The sequence below is a fragment of the Haliotis rufescens genome, unplaced genomic scaffold (assembly GCF_023055435.1).
Source record: "Haliotis rufescens isolate VD_foot unplaced genomic scaffold, xgHalRufe1.0.p SCAF_5, whole genome shotgun sequence".
In the NCBI taxonomy this organism is placed as follows: Eukaryota; Metazoa; Mollusca; class Gastropoda; order Lepetellida; family Haliotidae; genus Haliotis; species Haliotis rufescens.
This window is the reverse complement of record NW_025964223.1, coordinates 15,263,205-15,280,155: the sequence shown is the minus strand read 5'-3', so window position 1 is coordinate 15,280,155 and position 16,951 is coordinate 15,263,205. Positions and strand designations below refer to the sequence as shown.

The 16,951-nt window shown below is 37.6% G+C and overlaps 1 protein-coding gene across 15 annotated transcripts in view; it reads left to right on the top strand.

The window, feature by feature from the left end:
- The window catches only part of LOC124113261 (trichohyalin-like), a 32,492-nt gene extending 17,194 nt beyond the window's left edge, over window positions 1–15,298 (top strand). For 7 of the 15 annotated variants that reach the window (XR_007218254.1, XR_007218253.1, XR_007218248.1 and 4 more), the window contains 4 exons: window positions 4,685–6,295; window positions 9,184–9,224; window positions 10,611–10,638; window positions 10,925–15,298. Coding sequence is in view for 1 of the 15 variants with exons in the window: in XM_048383539.1 (XP_048239496.1) it covers window positions 613–642; window positions 1,285–1,314; window positions 1,577–1,606; window positions 3,128–3,157; window positions 3,931–3,963; window positions 4,685–6,295 (1,764 nt within the window). In the remaining 14 variants the exon portion in view is untranslated. Of the gene's footprint in view, window positions 1–612; window positions 643–1,284; window positions 1,315–1,576; window positions 1,607–3,127; window positions 3,158–3,930; window positions 3,964–4,684; window positions 6,296–9,183; window positions 9,225–10,610; window positions 10,639–10,924 lie in introns of all 15 variants that reach the window. The other 8 variants (XR_007218244.1, XR_007218243.1, XR_007218242.1 and 5 more) reach the window with 7 other exon arrangements.
- Window positions 15,299–16,951: the final 1,653 nt, after the last annotated feature.

Genomic DNA, 16,951 nt, shown 5'->3' with positions numbered 1-16,951 from the left:
TCTATGACAAAAAATGGCTTGGGGACCCAGGATAAGAGCACATGCAAGCATCATGATACGTATTGCATCATGAGCAAGGTATCGTGATACATATCAGACTGCACAGTTGGTGTATCATCCTAGCCCTACTGTAAATAGATGAACACCTTTGTGGATAGATGAACTCTTCTGTTATCAGATGGACACCTTAATACATAGATGAAAACCTTGATACATAGATGCATACCTTGATTCATAGATGCACATCTTTGTAAATAGTGCCTTGGTGAACGTCCATTCATCCATTTTTTGTTGAAATTGTTTATAAATATCATCTGACAAGCTTTGGTAGTTATCGTGCGTGTAGTTGGTAGATGCTTCATGAAAATCAACAAAAGGAACATGAAAATGTTGTTAGTCTAGTGCATACTCCAGTATACATTGCTTTTCTTGTGAGATTAGTTCTACTTTTCAAGAGATCTTGACAGTGAACTTCCAAAGAGAAACACTTGTTGATTCCTGAAAAGTGTAGCATTTGATGTAGATGTCATTATGAAGCAATCATTGTCATTAGTAAACAGTGTTTTTCGCCTTGTGATTTTCACTAAAGTGAGATATGCTTGTGTTGTATAGGTAGAGGAAGAACACAACCAGGTGGAGAAGGTATATGTTTTATGTCATTATTATTAGCAGCTTATTAGGCATATAGTAATATTATCTTCTGGAAGGTGAGATTGATAGAGATACAGTGTAGAAGATTCATTAATCAGTGAGAAAAATTACCGCTGTTACAGGACAAAGGGATAATTTATTCTTTTGAATATAGAAGAAGTATGTATTTCAGATCAAGTTATTGATAAGGAGAATTTATTAGAGTGAATGATTTATAGCTTCTGGACAAGTTACAACTTGTAACAGTAGTATTTTCTGATCAATTATAAATTTGCTGGTTCACTGGACCGGCAGCACTTGAAAATATCGGTACATTCACCATTTTGGAAAGATAGGGTATAATAATTCTACTGGTACATGGCTTATTTTACTAGTAAGCTACTGGCAATTACCGGTAAACATAAACACTGAACAGGATTGTTTGTTTGATGATGTTAGAAGCAGATTCAGGATTTTGGAAAAGGTGGGATTCTCCCTATATTCAGGTCATGAAGTGAAAGAAAACGCATGATAGGATGGTTTGTTAGATGTCTGAAAAAGGGATCTGCCAGTGATATTGTTCTTGGAAATGCTAGTTCTCCTATGCTCCTATGCTCAACATTAAGTGTAAATAAGTTTTAATTGTGTTCTTAGGGAGAAGAAGAGGAAGAAGGAAATGATCAGGTATTTCTGTCAGAGTTGTTTCTTCAGCTTGTAGAACATTACAGTTTGCCACAATTTATTTTTGTGAAAATAGTTGCATAAATACCTAGGTGACTGTTATCACTTGATATTAAGCATTAGCTCTGCTTATGCCATATTTAGAATTTACATCTACAGCCATTCATACAAGTTGTGAGAAATGTGCTGTGTTGCAATGCTTGTTTGCTATATTACACAAAACATCCTTTAAAAAAAAAAAAATAAGCATAAATTATGTTGCTAGGTTGGAGAAGAGGAGGAGAAAAAAGATGAGGTACTTCGGTTGCTGTGATAGAGTTGCTTCAGTAGCTTGTAGTCCAGTATACCATGAATAGTTCTGGACTTGTGTTCTGTAGGGAGCTCAACATGTCAACATGTATCTGATTCTTGATGATTACAAACATAGAGCTCTAACACCATAGCATTGATAAAGTTATTGCTCTTGAGAAAGGAAGACAGTCCAAATGTAGTTGCAGCTGATGCCTCATGTGAAATGTGTTTGGTGATGGATGTCAAGTGGCACATCACTGGTTCAATATGTTTTCAGTTTAAGGAACATTACCGTATTTTCTTGAGTCTAGTGCGCACTTTTTTTCCAAAAAACACAGCTGTGTAGAAGGGGGTGCGCATTATACACGATTTAATGAGTTTTGATGTTTTTTCCCCCCATGGAAAGACATTACCGTGAGCACGTAACACCGGAAATACCATGTCAACAAATCAATACTGAAGTACGCAAATTATTCATGTAATTACACTGTCCCGCTAAAAAAAGTGTTCTTTGTATATCTGGACTTATGTTTGTAACTTATTTCATTAATTTAATTCAAAATTCCTTTTAATATTGTTTTAATCAATTTCAGCGAAATCCTGTGTGAAGCGATCGGAAGATCGCACAACTCAGCATTATTAACAGCCACCACGGTCAGATTACTGCTATTGACGCCTTGAAACGAACTTTAGTTGACAGAGAATGGATACATATATCATAAATGCCATACTTTGATTCGTTAAAAGTCATATTTGTTTTTGTTGGACGATTCTATGTCAACACGTAATTTTCGCGATCACGTGCACAGGAGCCTTGACGGTGAGTGGTCAGACTGGTTCCATGTAAAAAATAATACCCGGCAAGAACATTCAGCTGCTTCGCTTAGGGTTATTATTATTTTAAATATGTTAGTAAAAGCTGCATCTAAATTAACAAGATATTGGAATATATTATTCCTGATAAAAAAATAGTTTGAGATACAACTTTTGCCGATCCTTGCATTAAAGTACTGTAAAGTTATATCATTGGGTGTGTCTTGACCGAATCACTGGTAGATTCCAAGAAAACGTGTGTACAGCTGATTGCTGTGTCCGGCTTAGTTTACGAGAAAATACACAAGGTAATCTTAATCCCTGGATATAAAACAGTGCCAAGCTGAACAAAAAATACAATTTAAACGGTAAATCAACATGTCTGGTGATTTTTTTATCTCAAATTTCGAAATTGTACTGACGAAGTTTCTCATCACCCGTTGTTTGCCGGACTTCGCTGAAGGGGTACGGTGTTATTTTTTTCTGCGCATAATATTCAAATTTCTTTTTTTCCAAAATATTGAACCCACTAGAGGGGGGTGTGCATTATACATGGGTGTGCACTATACTCAAGAAAATACGGTAATCTCCAAAAAAGGTTTTACTCACACTAGCAAGATCAATGTAGCCTGTTGATTTTAATGTCTCAAGATCCCGTAAATGAAGTGTTTGTTTTTTGACAAACATAAGAAAGTAGTATTCATTTTACTAGGTTGCAGAAGAGGAAGAGAAAAAAGAAAAGGTACTGTTAAGAATTGTCCTCTCACTATGCTTGTAAGAGACGACTTACGGGATCGGGTGGTCAGGCTTGCTGACTTGGTTGATACATGTCATCGTATCCCAATTGCATGGATCGATGCTCATGATATCAATCACTGGATAGTCTGGTCCAGTCTCAATTATTTACAGACCACTGTCATATAGCTGGAATATTGCTGAGTGCAAACAAGCAAACAATCATTAAGTCAGTCATTCTGTGATGACAACATGTCAAGGTAATATGCAGTGAGACTATAGTTGTAAATACGGTAATATTAATTATAAGTGTACTGGATATTCTCATCAAGAGATTGTATTATATAAGATGTAACTTTATTACAGGCAGACGCATGATGCAGTATAAGAATGCTTGGTATCAAGTAGCATTAAAATATTCTTTGCCACATAGATGGAAACAGGTGCTTGTTCTAGCTCTATTTTGGAAATAGTCAACAGAAACATGTGATACTATTCTCATATTGGTAGGTCGATGAGATAGAGAAGAAAGAAAATGAGGTACCTGTACAACTCTTTCTTAGAAAAACACCAATCTACTTCTTTTCTTTTGCAGTTAATTTAAACAAAGACATATATAGATCTTTGATTTAAATACATTTGCATCAAGATGATCAACCAACTTTATGTTAGAGAGCATTATGGGAAAGTGAAACCCCAGTTCAGTAACTTGGTCTCATACAGCTGTGTGCAGTTCGTGTGTTTAATCTGATGTTCTACATCTGTAAATTATATTGCTAGGGTGAAGAAGAGGAAGTAGAGAAAAAGGATCAGGTAGTTTGATTGCTGTGTGACTTTGTTTCCTTGAGACTTTGTTGTATATTTTGTGAAAGTATTTAGCTAAAGCTATGCGTTCTGTAGTAATGTAGATGTAATGTTGATGATGGTAATATGATGACTAGGAATCTACAAAAACAAAATTAAAGTAGTGTTTTCACTTTCAAGGATATTTTTCAATTTTCAAGTTTCATGTTAATTTTATTACATGTAAACTATAATTATGTTTGAAAACAATAATTTTTGTGATACATGTTATAGTGTCTGTATGATTAAAAAAAAAAAAAGAACAATGTGGAGATTGGAGTGTAAGAAATAAACCAAAGCAATTGTCTTGTTAGGAAGAAGAGGAAGGTGATAATAAGGATACAAAGAAAGATGAGGTATATAATTGGTTACCATGGTTATGTTGACCTTTTCCCTTGAGAGCAACTATACATGATTAGAATGAGCTTTGTGCATTGATTTGATGGGGTTTATGTAGGTGCCATGTTATCAAAAGCACAGTCACAAAGGTATTACCATGCATTAAAAATGCTTGTCTTCATGTTGCATTTTTTTGTAATGGCAGTATCTGTATGCCCTGATAATGTGTCAAGAATGTCCATGTGTCAGGGGTGGAGGAAAGGTGTCTGAACACGGAGCTAAGTTGAAAACACATGTTGAATGATGTTGTTGACCATATGACTTGATTGTTGTGAGTACATTGTTGCTGTAGGAGAAGGATGAAGACAAGGAGAAGGGAGAAAAGGATGCTGAGGAGGACAAGGAAGACAAGCCTGATGGAGAGAAGAAAGAAGAAACAAAGGAAGAAGAAAAGAAACCTAAGAAATTTCGTAGACCATTTGATGACAGTGATGAAGAGGAAACTCCAGCAGAAGAAAAGAAGGAGGAAGAGAAGGAGGAAGAGAAGGAGGAACCTAAAAAGCTGAAGAAATTCCGCAGGCCGTTTGATGACAGTGATGAAGAAGAAACTCCAGCAGAGGAAGAAAAGAAGGAAGAGGAAAAGAAAGAGGAAGAGAAGGAGGAACCTAAAAAGCTGAAGAAATTCCGCAGGCCGTTTGATGACAGTGATGAAGAAGAAACTCCAGCAGAGGAAGAAAAGAAGGAAGAGGAAAAGAAGGAGGAAGAAAAGAGAGAGGAGGAGGAGCCCAAGAAACCAAAGAAATTCCGTAGGCCGTTTGATGACAGTGATGATGAAGAAACTCCAGCAGAGGAAGAAAAGAAGGAAGAGGAAAAGAAAGAGGAAGAGAAGGAGGAACCTAAAAAGCTGAAGAAATTCCGCAGGCCGTTTGATGACAGTGATGAAGAAGAAACTCCAGCAGAGGAAGAAAAGAAGGAGGAAGAAAAGAAAGAGGAGGAGGAGCCCAAGAAACCAAAGAAATTCCGTAGGCCGTTTGATGACAGTGATGAAGAAGAAACTCCAGCAGAGGAAGAAAAGAAGGAAGAGGAAAAGAAAGAAGAAGAAAAGAAAGAAGAAGAAAAGAAAGAAGAAGAAAAGAAAGAAGAGGAGGAGCCCAAGAAACCCAAGAGATTCCGTAGGCCATTTGATGACAGTGATGAAGAAGAAACCCCAGCAGAGGAAGAAAAGAAGGAAGAAGAAAAGAAGGAAGAGGAAAAAATAGAAGAAAAGAAAGAAGAGGAGGAGCCCAAGAAACCCAAGAGATTCCGTAGGCCATTTGATGACAGTGATGAAGAAACTCCAGCAGAAGAAGATAAGAAGGAGGAAGAAAAGAAAGAGGAGCCACCTAAAGTAGAGGAGAAAGAGGAACCTCCAAAAGAAGAAAAGAAAGAGGAACCTCCAAAAGAAGAAAAGAAAGAGGAGTCAAAGGAAGAAGATGAAGTAAAGAAACCTAAAAGGTTCAGGCGACCATTTGATGATAGTGACGAAGAAGAAAAACCTGAAGAAAAGAAAGAGGAGCCTGTTAAGGAACCAGAAGAGGAAAAGAATGAGGAAGAGCCTGCAAAGGAACCGGAAGAGGAAGAAGTGAAGAAGCCACGAGGGTTTAGGAGAGCTTATGAGGATGATGAAGATGAGACACCAAAAGTTGAGGAGAAGGAAGAACCAAAAAAAGAAGAACCAGTGGAGGAGAAAAAGGAGGAAGCTGAACCTGTTGAAGATGACCGTGAAGCCAGACGTCGGAAGAGGCGAGAGGAGAGAGCCAAGCAGGATGCTGCTGAAGCAGAGCCTGCGGAAGATGACCTGGAAGCTAGGCGGAGAAAGCGCCGAGAGGAGAGAGAGAAGGAGACTGAGACTGATGAGAGTCAAGAGGACGACCGTGCAGCCAGGAGGAGGAGGAGAAGGCAGATGATGGGACTGGAGGACTAGGTAACTGACAGTGTCTGCTGCTGCTGCATGTACAGTGTAGACTTGGATCTAACAATGGATGACTCGCTGTGTAGAGGAAGAAGATTAAACTAATAGCTCATGTTTGCTGGCATGGTGTGAAGCCTAACATTGAACTAAGTATATTTTATGGCATGCTGTACCTGATTACTTGACGTGGACAAGCAAGGTACAAGCTGCAGATAGCGTCTTATGTCCCAGGATGTTGACTAATGATCCAGCATTAAGTTGTTTGCATGAGATAACCTAGATTTCATTATTGAAACTAACCAGTGTATAATGTGTTTTCGTAGGTACCTCACACCTACTCCCTCTTGTTAGTACCAGCAGGTTACTGATCAAATCTGCATTTTACCTTATAAACATAGCAATGTGTAATAGTTCATTAATATACCTTGTACCTGTAACAGTTGTGAACTGTTCTAATTTATGTATCGCCTGTATATGTGGAGTGGAAAAACCATTAGTTCTAGTTTGCTCCAAGGCATAATGGATCTTTAGAAAGACATAATCAGGGTGTTTCTGAAATGTGTACCTGTTTCACCAGCCACTCTATGAGGACATCACGAATGCACCTGGCCAATAGATGGAAACAAGTTTTACTAACCCGACCACAAGATGGGCACAATGTGGAACCTAACACAGCATGTTTGGTCAGCCATCTCTGTGACACAGCATGGCTCAAGGACACCACTGACACCTACAGCAGTTCTAACAACTTTCTTCTTCTGCATGTCAAGCCTCATCTCTGGACTGTCATCTCTTTTTTTCATTTCTTGCTTCAGTTATCCTCAATAAATCTGTTTACTTTTATTTCTTTTCTGTTTCTATTTCTTCTTCTGTTCAGTTTTATTCAGTTCTGTCACCTTTCTCACACCTAATCAATACATTTGTACTAGACTCTCCTGTTGACATAACATGGTAGACTGTTGCCTGAATGTTGTTGGAGTGTATCATCATTGATGGTTGCCTGCAGGTTTCTAATGCCGTAACTGGATGGTGCGAGTGTGCAACTGCATTGCATTGTTTCTGCTAGCTTGCTTGTTGCTGCATTGTATTGGCAGCACTCAATTGTTATTTCCAAGTCGGACAAGATTGGAACAGGTGGTCAGGCTCTATGACCTTGTTGATTGCATGTCATCATACCTCGACAGTATAGGATGGTTGTTCATAGTTTCATAGTAAAACATCAAACAAACAATGCATTGTATTTGGGATATGTCTCGATTACATGCTCATTGGAACTCATTGTTTGGTGTATATATACTGTTGAATTGTAAGAGCTTTTGATGATCAAAATTTGAATGCATGACTGTTGCAACTGGATTGCATTTACATTGCTATATGACTTTGAGAGTTTTAAGTTGAGATAATAAATGATTGCAAGACTAAATACTGGAATGTGCAGAGGTTGCAATTTGACTGCATGAGTTTATAAGTGATGGCAAGAACTACTTTATGAAAAGGTTGCAATTTGACTGTGAGTGAAATGATTGCATGAATGGCAATGCTGGATTCACTACTCTGTATGAGTGACAAGGCAATATGTCAATGTTGCAGCCAGCATGTAAATTATTTAATATTGCTTGATTGTTTGTTTTAGGGCTTAATGTGCCTTTTACTGCTCATACAAACGGCATCATTATTTCTGTACATTTCTGACGTCATGCTTGTGTTTGTGTGGTTTTGATGACAAGATAGATGTCTGGTACTGTACCTTTATGAATGCATGTAATTTCACACTAACATTTTGGTTATGAAAACAGGAATAAACAGCATGTATTACCCTGGTGTATGTCTCTTGTTATTATTAGCTCATAATAATAAGATCATTTTAAGTGCTGTGCTGATACTGCTTAGTGCCCAACACACTAACATTAGTCGTTATGTTTCAGCTTAAGATGCCAGAGACCCAGGTAGAGCTGATGGAATTGTCAGCATGTTGACATCTTACGGCTTCATTTTCAGTTCCTCTGTCAGATTGCTACAACGACTTGAACTAAAGAAAGCATGTCTGAATGTTTTGAGGTTATGTTAATGTAAACTTCACATCAACTACTTAACAGATCATTATATGTTTGTTCTCTAAATGACAATTGCTATAAATTGCCCCTGAGGTAATGTTCTCTTCAGTGATAAAATAATGTGCCTTTGTGACTAATCATTGATCTTCATGGAAGCTAAATGAGAGTGATGCTTGGCCTGGTTGCATCAGAGAAAAACAGCATTGTGTAGTGTGTATTGCTTTGTTTTTGCCAGTGTATGCACAACTGTCTTTTGATGTGATCCAAATAACATGTTGGAAGTTTGTTCTTTCTGTTTTGAAATATGAGAATTTGTTTCACAGATTTTCAAGAACTTCTACTATTGTGATGAAACACCTGTTTGATTCAATGCATGTTTCCATTTCTTTGTTCATACATATCGTAACTTACATTATGTTAATAAAACATAATTCATCAGATCTCATTGTAACCACCAGAAAATATCATTCTTAATACACATAGTTGTGTTTAACATGTTACATTTCTATATTAGATTTGGAAATAATATCTTTTAGACATTTTAGTTAGTTCTGTATAAGGAATATTTCTCTAGTACCCTATACTTGTTGCAAGAAGTGACAAGAATGAGGATCAGATGGTTGCAATGTAAGTCCTGGCTGATTGAGTGTCATTGTATGTCAGCTGTGGGGACATTGCTAGTGCAATCAACCACTGGTTTGTCTGATCCACACTAGATTATTTGCAGACAGCAGTGATAAAGCTGTAATATTGCTGCTTGCTGTGTTGAGCAACATTCACCCCCTGTATAGAATGTTTCTTGTTGCCTCGCTTTGTAAACTAACATTTCCCATGTATCTCATTCAGGAGCAAACCGATGTACAGACAGAGTGCCAGGACTGATTCATGTAAGATAGTTGCCATGGTACCCATGTTGTCATAGTAACCATGGCACAGTTTCAGTAGAATCCCAAGTTCTGACTTCCATAGCTGTTACTTACTAATCATACTTTTCCTATGAGATTCATACAAACCTAACATTGTCATATTTTTCTGCAATGATTCCATTGTCTCTTTTGCTTTATTTGCCTGAATTAAATATAACCCTTGAGTGATGCACGAACTAGTAGATCATAACCCAATGCTTGTCTAGTACACTGTAGTGAAGGCTTGGTTCCTTCCACCCTGTTGCATCACTGTCATGGTTACACAGTGTTCGAAAGTACGTATGAATGTCCAGGGGTCCATGTCATAGCCCTGATGTTAAAAGTTTAAGGATTTAGGCGTCCCTAGATTCAAGTGCCATATGAAGACCACATGGACCTCCCTTATATTTCGAACACTGGTTACACCTTTCATTCTTCTGACATGTAAAATGATATGGCTTTGGTGAGCTCACCTGCTGTCATCGATACAGCAACTGTTCATCCAGCAATCCTTCAGCTGGTTATTGCCTCATATACATCTATCTGCACCTATCAGGCTAATACCTTGTAACAAGACTCTCACCAACAGAGGGTAATTAGCTGGAAACTTCCAGGAGGCACTTTACCACTAATTATTCAGCATCTAATAATCTTGTGGAATATTTCAATTTTTTTAGAAAGTTCCATCGTTCTATAAGGAAAACAAGAATCTTGAAGTTGTCTTAATTTTTATTTTGTTCGAGATTAAAAATATCCGTAATTTGGTTAAAATTTAATGCTATATCAGATAAGTCTCAGTCATATTGAGATGAGTATGATTTCCACTGAAAGCTCATGGTGTGCCTTTCCTGAGATGAGGTTTTCTGATGATGTTTGTGATTATGTCAGAAGCTCCATGGGAGCAATACTGGTGACATAATGTGCCAGGTTATCTGCCTCAAAGGGATCTCCCTGGCACTCAACTACTGGCCCTCTTGCTAATTGCCTAATGTAGATTAGTGTGGTAATTACCATTCATATAATCATGCCATGATCACTCCAGATTGATACTTGACCTATTACTAACATAGTTCCTCCATTAGTAATGTGCCATGTGTACATGTGCTTCACTTAACGTGTATGTGAAATCATTTTTCATCAGCTCAACCTATGTGAGATGATTACAAAGTATATAATATCAGTTTACACTAAAGTCTTTGTTGTAGTTTAAAATTCATTCTTCAAATTTGTATTTATGCTTTGTAACTGTCACAGAACAATTTGACACCTTTAACTTTGGCAATTAGAACAGATAAATCAGAGTTTGTAGCATTTTCTACCATTCATTGCAAAAAATACAATATGCTCACTGAAGTATTGTGTTTTCAGGGTGCCTCAAGTTCTTAAGCCAGCAAGGGTGAGTACTCAACCAATCAGGTGTCTGTTTCTTTTAAATGTTATTGAACAAGATGTGATTCAGCTGTTTGAAGCACCTTGCCTATAACATTCCCCCCGATTGTAAAAGTTACAGTGATCCGGAGCATGGTAATGGTTTATGATGTCTGACTCTACCAACTAAGCCAAAGAAAACATCACAATATCAGCAATAAAATAATTATATTCTGAAAGTAGTTTGAATGTATGCATCTCTTCTGCTTGTATCTTTTGTTCTTGTTCACTTATATCTGTTATTTTGTTGCCAGACTGTGGAGTCAACATTTCATGCTGTCTGTAGACGTGGCTCTGATAACTCCGGTAGCCGTCATCACATTGCACAAACTCATGTGACCTTCACCTATGACACTGTGATGCCAACAAACAACTCATGATTGCATGACAAGATATTTGTGACGTCGGATTGTTTATATTGATATATAAGTACTTGAGCAGGATTATCATAATTGGAATTGACTAACTCTGCTTGTGGACCTGGTGAGTGTAGAACTGTTCATTCTTGAAAACATGCTCAGCATCCAGACAAGTTGCAAAAACAAACATTAATTTGACAACAGTATAGCAACCTTTACAACTCAACTCATGATGAAAAGGCAAAAAATGAGTGTTTTCCTTCTTGGAAAAAGTGTGAGCTGACATTCAACAATGTACAGGCCTCATCCCAGTTCTAGTGTAAGGCTTGTTGCTTGGCCATGGTTTGTACTGTGATTGCTATTGGTCCTGTGTGTGAACTACAGCAGCTTGGGACTCTGCAAGCTGCTCATTCCAGGCGTAAGTGTGTCCAACTATTTTACACATGCTATGCATTTGTGCAGACCTTAGAAAAAACCAAATGGCAAATACTTGACACAGAAATTCACTTGAATCTGCATGCAATGTGTTAAGGAGCATTATTGTCTAACATTTGAATAGAAATATCTTTCAAATGTTAAGAACTATTTTCAAAAGTATTATTAGTATTTTGATATCATCACCCAGCACTGAAGACACCATTATTTGAAAGACACAAAGTATTTCTATGTGAATCACCTGTACAGGAAATACTCATTATTACATACAAATTCTAACTAAAATCTAAAAAAGTAGATAAATATTGAAACAGCACACTTAACTATAACTATATTGGGAAACCTGAACAATAGACTGACTTAAGTCTGGTGAAAGCACTAGCAATGAGAACACTTCAACAACACAGTAGTCACATGTTGTTTATTCCTCTAGAGCATTATCATCATCAGAAGGAGCAATATTCAAACATTCAGGTCACACAGATTGTATGTTTGCCTTGTGCAGAAATGTAAGGTGGATTTGTTTCTATTCTTTATGCTATTTTGATGATGTGTGTCTTTATACTGCTGAGATTATCAACAAGGATCCCCACCTATTGTGCATTGTTTGTCAGGAAATGGGCAGTACTACAGCAAGATGGGATTTTCTGTTAAGGGACCAACCATTTGATATCCGGGGGATTTTGTTTTACAAATAATTTGCTCCAGAAAATTATCAAAAACGTTATTTGTTTGTTCGACATGCTGGAGGTCCTGAAAAATATGTGTTTTGGAAATTTCATTTGAAGCAGTCATTGAAATATTGAAATTTACTGTCTGTAACCAATGCTAACAGAAATTCTCCTCCTCCCCCTCGAATATGAAATGGTTTGATCCCAATTGTTTGCTGGTATGAAATATATGAAAGTTACAACCCGACACAGTGTTGTTGAAAACCATACTGGATACTCATGGTGGTATGATATTTATATTTTAGTGTAATATGTGAAATGGATGTTTTTGTTTGTCCACTGTTACCATGGTTCCTGTTGCCATGATGCAATTCTCTACGCAAGGTCTCTTGTTTTAGCAATACTAGCAATCTACTACCACAGGCTGTTCAACACTACACAAGCATTGCTCCTTGAATGTCTATTTTTGTATCTGAATATCCATCTAGATTGCATTTGCAGTGCAATCATTCTTTCTTTTCTGCACAGCACCTTCTTTGATGTATTACCCCAACAAGAATAATGGTCTCAACAAGTGCTTGTTTCTGTAATTGATCTTATCTTGATATAGTTTCAACCATCAACTGTTGCCTTCATGGGTAACCACAGTAACCATGGCCAACTTCAGATGTCATCACTTTTGGTGAAAGATGATTTATCCTGATCATTTGTCCAGGTTGTCCATTCTGTGATATAACTGAAATACTGGTATAAGCGGAGTTAAAACAAACTCACTCACTTTTGTGAAAGGTTAGCATGTCTCCATAGGTCTCCAGCAACCTATGCTGGTTGTAAGAGATGATTTAGGTCAGGCTCGGTGACCTGGTTCATTGTGTGCCACCGTACCCCGATAGCATGGATAATTGCTCATAATACCAATCACGAGATTGTCTGGTTCAGACACAATTATTTACTGGTCACCATCATACAGCTGGAATATTGCTAAGTGTGGCATTTAAGGTAAACAAGATATAAACTAGACATGATTATGGCTAGTATGAGTCCATTATTCTGAAGGGGAAGCTGCTGTGGTATTGTGTAGTGCTGTAGTGCACTGTAGTTCCTGCCGCTGCTGTTGTTGCAGCACTAGTATTGAGCCCACTCACTTGTTGATGTTGCCATATAAACTAGTTTATGTTTGCTATGTGATGTTATACTAGAGAACATAAAACTAGTTAATGTAACACTAGTCAATGTTATACTAGTTCCTGTTATGCCAGTTTTACTTGCACTATTTGTTTTGTTTGTCTGTCTGTCACCACAGAGTTTAATATATATTATCATTGTCCTGCCATGAACTACAACCACACTTAATCATGAGTATTGGAAACCCAAGTTTCAGCAAGATTATGTCGTGCGGTGACATGTAAGAAATCAATACTGTAAGTGAAGTTTAGGCCTATGTATGCAATTAAAATTGGAATATTTACAAGTAAATATGTTTGTACTGATATGTTCAGTATTGTTGATGGGCATATTCATATGGTTGTGCTCAATATTTATGATTAGTGATAAGAAGTAATATGAATTATTTTGAAACTAATTTATTAAGCCTTATGACATTTGATCCAAGTAATGGGATGCTTATTTTAGACTGCTTTTGTGTAGATTGTACTGATGCAATGTTATTTTTACCTTGTCAGCAATGTTTTACTTTTAGTTTTAGTCCCCAATGAAGCCAGTAACAATGTCTAGTGTTAACATTTGAGTATGCATGAAATGCAGTGGATGTTTTCTACAGTCTGATGGTCTTGTGATGGATACAGTACACTATTCTCAATCTAGTTGAAAATATCACAGCATCAAGATGCTCATTTATAGAAACAGAAGCACTAGCCCAAGCCAGTTTCACCAATGTTAAAGGTATCTGAAGGACATGAATTTTGAACACTTTAGATGTGATTATATATATCACTATTGGGGCTAGTAAGCTTATAAGTGCAATAACCTTAACGTTAAAAAATATCTCATCTCGCTTCACAGGTTAAATTCTATTTCTAGGTTGTAGGATTATGTTTGATTTTTTAATTTTATTTCCCTCTCCTCTTACCCACTTTTGTTTGATGCAGGATGACTTGAATTTGAATTTAAAATGAACTTCATGTTTGTGGTAAAATACATCTTTGTCAAGATATTCTAAAATGTGTTATAGACAATTTAAGACCTTACTTTGAATATGCCTCACAACCATGAGGTAATGTCTGAAGCAAGAACCACATATCAAGAAGTCTTTGTGATCGTGTGTAGCAGCTGTAGGGTGTGGCTGTCATCCCAGCATGCTTTGCAATCTCATTAAAATAAGATCGTTTACTCCATTATGAGCGACTGTGCTTGTCGTAAGAGGCGACTAACAGGATCGGGTGGTCAAGCTTGCTGACTTGTTTGATGCATGCCATCGATCCTAAATGTGTGGGTTGCAGGACAACTTCACTGTCAAGTTAAAAACAGTAATCAGTGCTAAGGTTTTTTGTCAAATTTTCTACAGCCTGGCAGGTAGGATTACTGATAAATTTACCTATTTCCGACAGAAATGTTGTAAGCCACAGGATAGCCAGCAGGCAGTTGTTTTGGACACTGGTTCCAAATGTAAAATATAATGTAGAATACATTATGTTGGAGATTTTATGCACCCTTTTATTTCTAAGTGTATGGTGGTAACATTTCGGAGTAAAAGATCTGATCTTAACGAGATTGGAATGCTTTACAACTTTATCAGTGTGTGTGCGAGTGTATCTGATTTTGTGGTGCTAGCCGTATTGGTCAGTCTCCACCTCTTGACTCTCACATCTCAACATCACAGCAGGCAACAAAGATTATCAGTTGACCTTAAAGGACAAAAGTTCTTTTGTATACTGTAGCTGCCATTCAAAGTTACAGATATGATTTGAAGTTTTGTCACATGAATATAATCTGAATATGAATTTGGTTCTGGAGTAAACTAAGTTGAAGACATTCATGGTATATGACATTTTCCACCAGTTCAAGGTACAGGTGTATTGTTTGGTGTGTAGGCTTAGAGATCTTCATCAGTGTGGAGAAGGTGTGACCTGTTTTACACGAAGCTGTTAATATTCTTACTTACTGTGTAAATTATTACTATTCCATTAAACCTTTTATGCCATGAGTCTGTGTGTTTGTCTTTGTTAAATACTTGCCTAACCATAAATCATTGGATGATTAGGGGGGCACGGGTGGCCCAGTTGTCTAAGGCGCCGCGATTCGCTGTGCAGAGTTGCGTCCCCTGGACACGCCAGAAACTTATGATTGTGGGTTCGAATCCCGGTTCGCCCCGATTATGTTTCTAGGTTTGTCAGCACCATACCCGTGCTCGTGGGTTTCACCGAATTGGTAAATGTCTGAGACCTGCATCACTTTTGGCTTTCCTCCCACATTAAGCTGACACGCCGTGATATAACTGGAATACTGTTAAAAGCGGCGTTAAACCCAACTCACTCATTCACTCACTCACTTGGATGATTAGGTATGTATATATTTGTGTTAATGCCTGAAACAATTCTGAGAAAACCATCAAAGAAGTAAGTGAAATCAATATCAGAAATAGCTGCTGCATACTCATTATTCAGTGGCCACTGGGGAACATGTGGCCCAGTTGTCTAAGGTGTCACAATTCGCTGTGCAGAGTAGCGCCCCTTGGGTATGACAGAACCTGTGATCGTGGGTTTGAATCCCAGTTCTCAGCTGTTTATAGATTTTGCACATTCCAGGGCACATGGGTTTTAAGGTCAAGCATATGAGACCTGCATTACTTCAGGCTTTCCTCACATCAAACTGACACAGTGATGTTGTACCCAGTAACCGGAATACTGTTCAAAGCAGCCCTAAACCCAACTTGTTCACTCCCTCACTCAAATGGCCACTGATAATTCAAGTCTTCAGTCCTGTCGGTTTAAGTCCTTGAAAGACTGAAAGAGAGACCCAAGATATATGGGTATACACATGTGTATTCTTTCTACCGGTACTCAAGTTAGCAATGTGTATATCTTGTGTTTCTCTTAAAGTTTTATTTTCATCATGATCTCTCTGTGTTGCCAGTGTTCTATTTTGTGGTGAGGTAGTGGTCATCTAAAGCACCATAATTCCCTTTTTGTGGGTTTGAATCTGATTGTAATTCTTGGTTTTTCATACTAATACCATTTGGTCTCTCCTCCACCATGAAGTGGACACACAGTGATATGAGTGAAATATTGTTCAAGGCAGCATTACACCACACTCATCAGTCATCAACTCTTAGCAAACAGCATAATCCTTACGGATCTGCCATAAAGCCTGTATTTAAAAAAATTCAGATTTTTAAGTTTTCAACAGACATCCTCTTCACTGTCAATTTCACACAACCAGTTGTTGACAAGTCGTCTCGTAACTACCAAAGCCATGACTTCATAATGGTGACAACCTCACTTTTTTCTCTCATCTACTACTGGAGGTAGATTAATTAAGGAGGTGGGAGGGAGTAATTTGTATGTAATAGAGGTAGTGAGAATCATTAACAATGCTACTATTGTTTGATAATTCTTACAAAACTTCTACCTCTATTACATATCTGGCAGAATGTACCAGAGGGACCCGGTGAGATCTGCGTCTTGTAACTCCCTGTGTACTATTGACAAAATGTACTGAGGACTTGAAAATCAGAAACTATGTCAATAATCAGTCAAATATGTGATGTGGCGGCAACCTCACATTTTTCTTTTGTGTGCTAGAGTCAACACCTACTATAGTAGTAGTGACAATCAAGCATCTTGTAGTAGGTCACATT